This window comes from Pinus tabuliformis, chromosome 5_2 (genome assembly GCF_031772625.1).
Source record: "Pinus tabuliformis cultivar Carrire ecotype Pingquan chromosome 5_2, CPIR1, whole genome shotgun sequence".
NCBI lineage: Eukaryota > Viridiplantae > Streptophyta > Pinopsida > Pinales > Pinaceae > Pinus > Pinus tabuliformis.
Genome location: NC_142306.1, coordinates 1,010,237,925 through 1,010,249,949, shown reverse-complemented (window position 1 = coordinate 1,010,249,949; position 12,025 = coordinate 1,010,237,925). Strand labels below are relative to the sequence as shown.

Here is a 12,025-nt window from a genome sequence, read left to right as displayed (position 1 = left end):
AACAAGTGTTGTTGGGTGCCTACATGGGTTACTTTGTCCTCCTTTTAGTTTGTTTGTCACTTGTAGTCACTGTGGCAGAGAGGAAATTTGGTCAAACAGATGAGAAAAGTGAGAAAAAGCATGATTTGAAGGGTGTTTATGCTTTTGGTTGGGGAGTACAAGTCAGATCTCAAGTCAGATCACAAGCCAAGCTAGGGGATCATGATTTAAGCCCACAATGATTGAGCCAAACTCGATCAACCCTGAATTTGACTTGTTTTATTTAAAAAAACCCTTTTGAGGTTGATTCGAGTGAAACTTGTGATTATATGAGTTTGAATTATGATCCATATGACACTTTTTGCAACTAGTGATCCAATTTAAGTGTGTCTACCTCTCTTTCATCTGGTTTGATCTCAACCTTTGCTTCCATTTAAAATATGTGCCAAGAAAATTGGTTAGTATAGTTCTCTTTTCCGAGCTTCAATTATTTCTTCTCTTTAGGGTTTTGAAAACTCTTGAAGCCTTGATGTTTCTAGAAATCTGTGGTGGATTCCCACGCATTATTAGCTCCCTTTATTTTGATTATGGTGAGCTAACATGGTTGCCACTTGGCCCTGCAGGTAATATTTGCATAGTTACCTTGCTAGGAATATAACTTCCGCATATGAACTTTGTTTTGCGAGAACGAACCATTGTTGGAAAACTATTAACCCATAGAATGCAAAAAAATAGCCCAGTGTTGAAATTTGGCAGCTTAGGGAAAAATTCCCTCCTTTGGGAGGCTCTCCTCATCCTCTGGGGACCCTACTAGCCCTTCGAAGAATTTAATTTGCACAAGAAAAAATATTATTTTTAATGTGAAACTCACATCACTAGAAATTCAACCTCCAAGGACACATAAATAGACCACATGTCACATCACTTGGGGGCATCTCATCATTCATCCATTGATCTTCTATTGGTTCGACTACTTTTGAAAATTGCAGGTTTGAGCTCACACATGCGAAGAGGAGAGAGAGAATCTGTTGACTGAATTGAATTTTTGTTTTTGGCCTTTGACCAATGTTGACTTTTGGGTTTTGGGCATGGTTTGACTTTTTTTGACTTGGGATTTTAGATCTGTTTTGGAGGCCAAATTCAAGAGAGGAGTACGAGTTTTTCTGGGCACTTTGACTACATTTGACCACAGACTTGAGGCAGCCTTTGACCACAACATTGACTTTGATTTTGACCAATTTCAGAGGTAGTTTTTGGGACTGTTTTGACCATGTTTGACTAAGCTGAGGAGGCTGAGTTCTTTGATTGTTTGACCGAACTGTTTGGAGCACATTTGAAATATTGACTAGACAAAGTTGAGATCTCAAGGTACCTATGGTGAAAATTTCAGATTCTGATTCACTATAATTTTAGAGATATGCCCTGTATAAGTTAGGGTTTTTGAATTGTCCTAAAAACCTCTTCAAAACTTGACATTTTTTCTATAACTTACTTTATGAGAAGTTTCAGACTGTCAAATATTGAGGAGACAGAGGCAATATCACTAGGTACTTGTGGTAAAAATATCAGACTTTGGTTCACTATACTTTCAGAGATATGCCTTGTGGAAGTTAGGGTTTTTGAAATTTCAATGATTATGAAATAACTTTCAAATAGGTTAGCTTTGAATTTTTGTTGTAACTCCTATTCTGAGACTTTTTAGATTGTGAGATTTTCAGAGATCCGAGGAGACATATAGAAGTGCCTTGGGTAAAAATTTTAGAATCAGATATGCAAAATCGGATATGTGGCATGTTGTACAAGTTCATTCTTAGGAAGTGGCTAAAAACAAGTTTTGGGAGAAGCAGACTTGGTGAAGGCAGAAGCAGGGAGCAAACCTGGTGAAGGTTGAAGTAGGTTGGTGCTTATGAATATTTGCAGCAGTGGGGATAGGTGTCTCCAGTAGGTTGGTGCCTATGATTATTTACAACAATGGGGATTGGTGTCTCTAGTAGGTTGGTGCCTACAAATATTGATAACAATAGGTTGATGTTTACAAAGATTTATAAAAATAAGTTTTGTGGTTTCCACATAAATCTTGTATTCCATGTTCTGCAATTGATATATCTCATATGTGATTGTTTTTTTATGGTTCATGAATGTTTGAATAAGTAAAAATTGTCTTATACTGATTCACCCCTCCTCTTAGTATAAGTGTGTACTTAACACTAAGCCCTCACGGGAATTGAACCTTGCCCAATGGTGAAAAACTCCTTGCTTTCCACCATTGGGTCCAACCCCTTTGAGTTAAAACTTGAAGGACATGGGGGTGGGCTTTGATCCAATGAGGTGTGCATAGGTCACAAAATCATTTAACATAATCTCTCTAGGTGCAACCACATGTTTGAACACTACCTGAAGGTGACCCCAGGATTTAGGTCAAGACCTCATGGGAATTGAACCCTGCCCAATGGTGAAAAACTCCTCACTTTCCACCATTTTATCCAAACCCTTTGGGCATCACATGTCTAGCTCTTATCATAAATAACTTCATCATTTACAATACAATATATGGGATCTTGTGGCATCCAAAACCCTAATTCATTGACTCGGATTAGATGACAACCTCAATTCCTTAACCAGAATTAAAGAACCATGGGCTGAAAAACTGTGTGATGAAAAACACCAAAAACAAACACTAGAAACTGTCAGAAATATTTTTTTTTGGGGGCTTTGCCCCCAAACCCTGAGGTAGCGTGGAGGGAACACGGCTACAAGAGCCCCTCTCTACTACCCACTCATGACTCCCCACTGTGCCCGGTGCATACAAATTGCACGTGAGGCTAGTCATGCAAAGAATATAACACATGCTCGCAGCTCAACAGTTATGATTCCAAATGTCTGTCCACAGAGAACAGAAGATTTTCCCAAGGACATTGGCATTTCTTGTAATGAAATTATGCAAAACACAGAGTGGTAGTAATTGAAAATTTAAAATCTACCAGAAGTTACAAAGAAACCTCTGTTCTCTTTCCAAAATGGGATCAGCCACTCTGTACTCAGCCAAAAATTGTGATATTCTGATACTACCAATCTCCAGAAGGTAGTCAAGTCAATGGGATGACAATAAATGAGATACCTTCCATTAATGAGCTCAGGATAGTTCATAGCCAATGTTTTGTTTTAGAAGCTTTTGGCTGACTTCTATATAAATTTGCTGCCTTGTAGGATTGGCTCCCATTCATGAGCTGTTCTTGTGGCAGTGTCTTGGTTTTCCAGCAGATGCCTTTCATACAATATATAACTTTCATACGAAGAATAGTTAGTGGCTGTAGCCTTAGAGGAATAGTTTATAGCCGCCATAGTATTGTGTATTCAAACATGACTCCGGACATTTATTTTATAATTTTGTCGTGCAGCGTGATTATGACCAGACACCTTAAATAAGTCCGTATTGCCTATTGGGCTTACAAAAGAAGTTTGGGAATATCTGTATTTAACATGTGACAGAACGTACATTTAAATCCTAGGCAAGTACTAATGCTCTCTGGTTCTGCAAGTTGAGTGTTAATACCTTGTTTTCAATGTGTATAAGGTCTGTCGATAATCTACTCTTTCAATTGGGCATCTCTAGCAAGTGACCTGTTTTGTTTCAATTTTCAGAAGGGTCGGGGCAGAAATAAGATCTCTAGAAGGCAATGGATTCATAACATACGAAAGTTCATTCATTTTGGAAGGGACTGTATTCAAAAAGCATGAGATTATCTTCATTTAAGACATTTATTAAACAAATCTATTCCTATATTAAAATCTGATATGCTTTCAGGATATTTGACACATTGCATTCTTAAAAGCTACTATCACACCATTTAGAGTGTGGCAAGAGCTGTTCATTGTATTTTTAATAGTGCACCGATACCAATAAATCTAGTTATAAAGAAACAAGGAATCTGTGTTGAGAAATAATGCATAATGATTTACTTACCACGACACCTCATGGTGCCATAGATCTGAATATTTTTTTTAAGACCTTAACATCTTCTTCTGAAGCTTAGTGAACATCACTTTCTTCAAAGTGGATTCCTTTTATGCATTATCTCATGATATTGGTGTGTCAAAACAGATATATTTTTATCTAGAGAAGACAATTTGTTTTAACCATTGTAATATCTTCTGAATTGCAGGTGCCATTCCAGGAGTCAATACTGATCAGATGAAATTGAAGCTAAAGCTGGGTGTTCCTCGTTCCACTCAGGGTTCTCTTGACATTGAGAGAGTTAAATCGATCTTTCCATAGTTAGTATTTCAAATCCTGTATCTTCTGCTCCTCTGCATCCCCAACTTCTGTAAAAAGGAAAAAAATATTTGTTTTTGTCTCATTGGTTTGGAAGCAACAACTTCAGAGAAGAAGTTCAATCTGTCAGCCAGCTTCAGCTTTATAAAACAGTTATTCAATTATAATTTGCAGAATTAGCATTTAAAAGGGAAAAAACATAAATTTCGTATATATTTTTAGGAACCAGCTATAGCTTCATGAATTATTTTCTTCCTGTCTCATGTTGAAATTCCCTTGCACTCTAGGTTTGGTCTATGACTAGATTAGCACATAAACACACTAGCAGTGCTCAACAATGAACAACTTTGCACAGCGGCAAATATCAGCAGTGAAATCAACAAAGTACACAAGATATATGACCCAAAACTTTTCTTATCAGTCCATCAAAAAGAAAATCATATGGCTCCCATACCAGGGATCATGGCCCTTCAGAAAACCCTGAACAAATGCTAATATACAGAGGCTGTCCTTTGTCTGAAACCCTAGGGATGAGGCCTAGTTCATCAGGTCCTCATCTGCTCAAATATAAATACAATCAGCTGTCCTTTGCCTATAAATCACAATCAACAAGATACTTACTTACCTGGGCTGTTCCTTTAGCCCACTGACCTCAGTATCAGCTGCTGTCCTTGCAATAGCTGCCTTCCTACGCTGCTACAGACTTCCTTATCAATTCTAGCCTGCTCCTTTAGGCCAAACCTATGTTCCTTGAAACTTATAGGAACCTGGCGTTTCGGGTCGTTTCGGAACGTACCCATACCCGAAACTCTAAAACTCGGCCGAAACTCTACCAAAACTCGACCATCATGTAATTATCTATGAGAGTTAATAACTTAATATAGACTTGGTTTTCCTTCTAAATTGTCATCTATGGGTCTTATTCCTTTCTTCTTGCAAGATAATGTGCTATTCCTATATATATATATATATATATATGACGTTTCAATCGACGTTTCCATTTTTGGGAGGTGACATTTCAAAACGTACTCATTTCAGAAACTCTGAAACGTTTTGGCGCTTCGTACAACTTAGGGCCAAACCCTTCAGCGAATCTTAGCTGCCCACCAGGCAGCCCTAGGCAGAATCTTCTTGTTCTCTGTCTAGCTGATCTGGGAACTGTTGCACCCATTTTTCAGCATTCCAAGCAAGCAGGATTTGGTAGCTTGAAGAATTTTTTTCAAATACAGAATCATTAGCCAGCGATTATTATGTCATTGTAAAACTATTATGCAAATTTGTAATGTAAATGATGCCAGTAATGTTTGATTTTTGGTAGCATTGGATGTGCTCTAGCCATGAAAAAGGCACATGAGATCTCCAAGACCCAGAAATCGTTTTGAGAAATTCCACTCGGATGAGAAGTTATTACAATAATTAATATTTTTAATGGGTTCCTAAGTCTAAACTTAGGAAAATAAAAATATTAATGGGCATTAATAAAGATAAGGGTGAGAAGCTTCTAAGAGACAAGGATCAAGTCTGTTTTAATCTTAGTCGTTGATTAAAGACTTAATCTCGGGCGTTGATTCATTAATAGGAAAAGTATAAGAGAAGACTTGAGGATCATTTGGAGACACACCGACAGATACTCAATATTTCAAGGAAAATCGATTCTCAAGAAAAGGAGATCGATTTCAGAGGGAGAGTTGCAGGGTGGAGGAAGAGGAGGGCATCAGTAACAGGCTGTGTTTGAGGAGGAGGTGACACAGGGACAGTGAGAGACAACGCAGAGAGAGACGCAGTCCAGAGGAGAGACGTAGCCCTCACGCAGGTTGACGTAGAGGGACGCAAAGCCACTTAGAGCCACGTTGAGCTACACAGAGTGACGCAGAGGTGATGCAGGAGTGGGAGAAGGGTCTCCAAAGTGCCAGAAAATTCGAAGGGAAAGTCTCTGGTATTTATTTCAGTTTCTCTGTAAAATCATTCCTTGTAAAAGTGATTGCTGCTGAAGATTAACAAAATCCTCATCCGCTGCATCGGTTTTCCCTCATTGGGTTTTTTCGGGGACAGTTGTCCAAAAACAATTGTGTTGATGTGATTGGTTTTTGTGCATGTATTTTTCTCTGTGTAATTATGTGATAACTGCAGTAGAATTTATTTTAATATTTGCTGAAGGGATTTTGTAAATAACTTATTGTGAAGAATAAGTAGGTAAAATAAATTAGTTGCTGTAGTAGAATTTCAGTTTAGAAATTTTCACATGGTATCAGAGCAGAGATCCGACAACAGGAGAGAAAAATCGACTATGGGTCAAGAGCATGATGCAGAGACATCAACTCAACGGGACTCGTGCAGATTTCCAGAAGAATGCACAAGGGCCATGAGTCACGATTTTTCTATGTTAGCTTCCAGATCGGAAGAAGAAGTCGCTTGCCTAGCAAGCTCTGCCTACATAGATAGTGGAGCTTCCGGGCATATGACAGGAATTCGAGAATGTTTTTCAGATTATCAGGAAGAAAGAATGAATCTTTAGATCACCATGGGAAATAAGACAAAGTGTACCCCAGTAGGAAGAGGTACTGTAGTCTTTTAAACCGAAGCAAGAAAGAGGCTTCAGGCAACCAATGTGTTGCATGTGCCAGGATTGGGGATGAACTTACTCTTTGTATCTCAACTTCAAAACAAGGGTTATGATGTTTTCTTCATTAAGGAGAAAGTATATGTCAAACACCCAAGTTGGAAAAGGAAGGACCAGATTGGAATAAAAAGTAACAGATTTTACACATTACAGTTAGAATCACCAATGGCACTAATAGGCAACAATGGAGACAAAGATTTGAATGAACTATGGCACAGGAGGATGGGACACTTACACCATGGAGCTCTGAGAATTATTAGGAAAACAGTATCAGGAGTTCCAGAACTAAGTACCGAACGAGATGATGTATGCAGAGGGTGCGCTCTGGGCAAGTATGCCAAAGTAGCGTTTTCCAGAAGTAACAATAGAGCTAAGAGTGTGCTAGGATTGATACACTCAGATATTTGCGGACCAATGTCCACAAAAGCTCTTAGTGGTGCCGAATACTTCGTCACCTTCATCGATGACCATTCCAGAAAGACTTGGATCTACTTTCTGAAAACCAAGGATGAGGTTTTTGGTCGATTCAAAGAGTTCAAGGCTCTAGTGGAGAATTTGACAGGAAAGAAGATAAAAGTGTTGCGCTCAGAAAATGGTGGAGAGTATGTTGACAAGGACTTCATTGATTTTTGCACTAAGGCATCAGAAGAGAGTGGACAACTCCCTACAATTCGGAGCAGAATGGGGTAGCAGAAAGGAAAAACAGGACTATTGTGGAAGCAGCTAGGGCAATGTTCTATGATCAAGATATGCCCAAATTCCTGTGGGCAGAAGCATGCAGCACGACAATTTATGTACAGAACAGGACTCCACACAGGGCATTGGGCAAAATCACTCCGGAAAGGGTCTTCACCGGGAAGACACCTGAAGTCAGTCATTTCAGGATATTTGGGAGTTTGGCATATTGCCATATACCCGAGGAAAAGAGAAAGAAATTAGATCAAACTACTGAGAAAGGATATCTTGTGGGATATAGTGAGAATGCTAAGGTATATCGAATCTATCTTCCAGGGAGTAGGAAGGTAGTAGTTCGGTGGGATGTAAAGTTCATGGAGGACAGAGCTTTTAGGAAATCTCGAGAAATGTCTTCCGAGGAGCAGTCGAAAGACGAGCCTTGGTCCAACCAGAAGCTAGTACCAAAAATTCTCTTGAAGACAAAGCTTGAGAACAGGAGGAATCTCAGGAAGAGGAAGATCTGATAGATGTGCCCACTACCAGTGGAAGAACGAGCCGGGAACTCCGATAGATTGTATGGGATGCAGAGGACTTCATTGGTGCACCCAGGAATAATAAAAGGGAGTGAAGAGAACCAGATAGATACCAGGCCTTAGTAGCTCAGGCTGGGGAACCTTTTAGTTTTCAGGAGGCCGTTCAACCTCAAGTATGGGTAGAGGCTATGGTGGAGGAGTACAACTCTATAATGGTCAATGATGTCTGGGAAGTGGTACCTAGGCCTCAGGATAGGTCAGTGGTAGGTTCGAGATGGATCTACAAGGTTAAATATGCTACAGATGACAGTGTGGAGAAATACAAAGCCAGCTTTGTGGCCAAGGGATATGCTCAGAAGGAAGGGATAGACTATGAAGAAACCTTTGCCCCAGTAACCAGGTATACTTCAATTAGAACCGTGATATCTCTTGCAGCACATATGGGGTGGGAGATTCATCAGATGGATGTCAAGAAGACATTCTTGAACGGGGTGATAGAAGAGGAAGTTACATTGAACAACCAAAGGGTTTTGAGATACATGAGAAGTAATCTCACGTATGCAGATTAAAGAAAGCCTTGTATGGGCTTAAACAGGCACCTAGAGCATGGTACGGTCGAATTGATATCTACTTGCAGAAGATGGGGTTTGTCAATAGTGACGCAGACCCTAATCTCTACTATCTTGTCGCAGAGAATGAGCCTCTAATCCTAGTGTTATATCTGGATGATCTTTTCCTGACAAGATCATCCAGGCTCATCAAAGACTGCAAGAAGAACCTACCCACAGAATTCGACATGAAGGATTTGGGACAAATGCATTATTTCCATTTGGAAGTTTGGCATCAGAAGGGTGAGACCTTCCTTGGACAAGGGAGATATGCTACAAAGATCTTGAAGAGATTCAAGATGCAGGACTGTAGGCCTATGGCTACTCCAATGATCACCAACTGGAAGAAGATTGATGCATCAAAAGATAAAGACGTTGATCCCACCTTGTACAGGCAACTTATAGGGTCCCTGATGTATTTGGTCAATACCAGGCCAGACATTTGTTACATTGTCAACACCCTCAGTCAGTTCATGGTGGAACCCAAGAGGGCGCACCGGGCAACAGCCAAACATGTTCTTAGGTATATACAAGGAACAATTGAGCATGGACTATTGTACACCCAAGGCAATGACATCAGGTTGAGTGGGTTCATTGATGCAGATTGGGTTGGAAGTTCAGTAGATCGGAAAAGTACAACTGGGTACTGTTTCAACATTGGATCAGGAATGACCTTTGGTGTAGGAAGAAACAAAAATCCGTGGCTCTGAGCTCAGCTGAAGAAGAATATATGGCAGCTAGCATAGCTTCGTGCGAAGCCATATGGCTTAGGAAAATGCTTGTGAATCTATTTAGGAGAAGGATGGAAGCGACTAGGATCTTGTGTGATAATCAGAGTTGCATGAAGCTCTCTAAGAATCCAGTATTTCATGATTGCTTGAATCACATTGATATTAGGTGTCACTATGTCAGAGACCGTGTCCAACGAGGAGCAGTACATTTGAGGTATACTCCTACAGGAGAATAGGTAGCAAACATCCTCATCAAGGCTCTAGGAAGAACAAAGTTTGTTTATTTCAGAGAAAAGATGGGGTTGGTGAAGAATCCATTTCAGTAGCAGAAATGGATGTGTTGGGAGTTGCAGTGCAACAGTTAGCAGTGGCAGGGCTATGGGCAACATGATGCAACATGTTGAGAGGGAGCTACAATACAAATGTGGCAGTGGCAGTGGCAACAATATAGGAAGCAACAGTGCAAGGGATGTGAGGCAGCTGGCCAAGCATCAACACAGGTACTGATGCAGAAGATCAGTGTGATGTTTCTATGGTGAAGCATTGCTACAGCACATTCCTTGCTAAGAGGGAGTGTTGATTTTTGGTAGCATCGGATGTGCTCTAGACATGAAAATTGGTGGAGAGGCTAAAGCACATGAGATCTCCAAGACCCAGAAATCGTTTTGAGAAATTCCACCTGGATGAGAAGTTATTAAAATAATTAATATTTTTAATGGGTTCCTAAGTCTAAACTTAGGAAAATAAAAATATTAATGGGCATTAATAAAGATAAGGGTGAGAAGCTTTTAAGAGACGAGGATCAACTCTGTTTTAATCTTAGCCGTTGATTAGAGACTTAATCTCAGTCGTTGATTCATCAACAGGAAAAGTATAAGAGAAGACTTGAGGATCATTTGGAGACACACCGACAGATACTTAGTATCTCAAGGAAAATCGATTCTCAAGAAAAGGAGATCAATTTTAGAGGGAGAGTTGCAGGGTGGAGGAAGAGGAGGGCATCAACGACAGGCTTGACTGAGGAGGAGGTGATGTTGGAATATAATCCTAACATCTACATTTATTTTTTAGCCTAAGTATCCTTGACTTAGCGACATGCACTAAAAATCATGTTCACACTTGGTTTTTGGTAAACTAGCTCGGTGGACCAACTTTCCCTTGTTTTTTTCCTTTAAAGGCTTAATATTATGGAAATATTGGTCCAACCACTTTTCTAAACCATTTAGACATCTAAGTGCATGTTCACACCTAACCACACCTCATCCACTTGAGTTATTTTAGGATTGGTGCCCCACATGAAGATTCCCCCTTAAATCAAGGGATTTGGTCCCCCAGACCATTTTACATTTTTTAAAGTTGCCTTCCTTGGGAAATGCGCCCCTCCTCATGCTTTCTTCGTGGCTGATAGTTGGCATAGCTTGTCTTGAGTCATTGTTGCTATTTTAGGCCTCCCTTTAGCTTTTCTTAGCCTTTTCTAGTTTTTTACTAGTTTTTTCCTAGTTTCTAGATTCGACAATTTCTATATAACCACCTCCCCTTGGGATTAGAGGTTTGGTTGCTCATGTATTACTATTGTTCATTAACTTAATACATTGATTTTATGGAGCAAATTCTTTCTCTCCTCTCTTGAATATCAACAAATTACTTTTGTTTAATTTAACTAGAATTCTAGATCTATCGGAGTTTCTACAGGAATTCGACATGGTATCAGAGCTAGTTCGAATCTAGTGGATTGTACACGGTTTTATTTGCATGTATAGATCATCAGGAGGCGCAATAAGCAGCAATGGATCATCTCTCTTAGCCCACAAAAGTCATTCTAAATCCTTTCGATTACTTCGAATGGAAGACAGAAATCACTCTGCTCCTCCGAAGCAAAGGGCTTTACAGGGTAACAATGGGAACAGAGACTGAACCGACTTCTGCAACGGAGAAGATCAAGTATTTCAATAAATTAGATGAAGCAATTGGGCTGATATGCCTATCAATTTCCAGAGAACTCCTCTTTCATGTCAGCGGAGCCACTACTCCCGATGCGGTTTGGACCACATTGGAAGGACTATTCGGCAAGCAAGATGAAATGAGAGTGCATCAACTGGAGAATGAACTCATATACCTCAGTCCAACTCATTTCAGCAACCTGCAAGAATGCTTCACCAAGTTTAAATCCCTCCTCGTTGAACTTGATGCATGTGGAGTCAAGAAAGAGGAAGATCAACTCATCCTTTCGAGACTCTCGAAATTAGGCCCTGAATATTCCGTATTTGTATCGTCTTTTCAAGCATCTAAATTGACCTAGAAAAAATGGAAAATGCCTCCATTGAATGACTTCATTGCAGCATTGACTCAAGAGCAAGCTAAGTTAGTCCAAATGGGTGCCATCAAGTGTTCAAAGAACCAAGCACTTGCGGCTACTGATGCTCCAAAGAGTAGTGGAAGAGACAAGCAAAAAGGGAAGGGTAAATTTAATGAATTGAAGAAGGAGAGACCCGTACAATCTTCAGAGAGCTCTTCTTTGCCTAAGGGTAAGAAGAAGAAGGAAAGAACACTTTGCAGCTATTGTTCCAAAGGTTTTCATCCTGAAGAAAATTGCATGAGGAAAACAA

General features: G+C 39.8%; 1 protein-coding gene across 2 annotated transcripts in view; it reads left to right on the top strand.

The window, feature by feature from the left end:
* LOC149162696 (uncharacterized) overlaps positions 1–12,025 on the top strand; it is a 149,396-nt gene that overhangs the window by 49,639 nt on the left and 87,732 nt on the right. For both annotated transcript variants that reach the window (XM_089437346.1, XM_089437345.1), the window contains exon 3: positions 4,143–4,254. In XM_089437346.1, the coding sequence (XP_089293472.1) occupies positions 4,143–4,254 (112 nt within the window). The remainder of the gene's footprint in view (positions 1–4,142; positions 4,255–12,025) is intronic.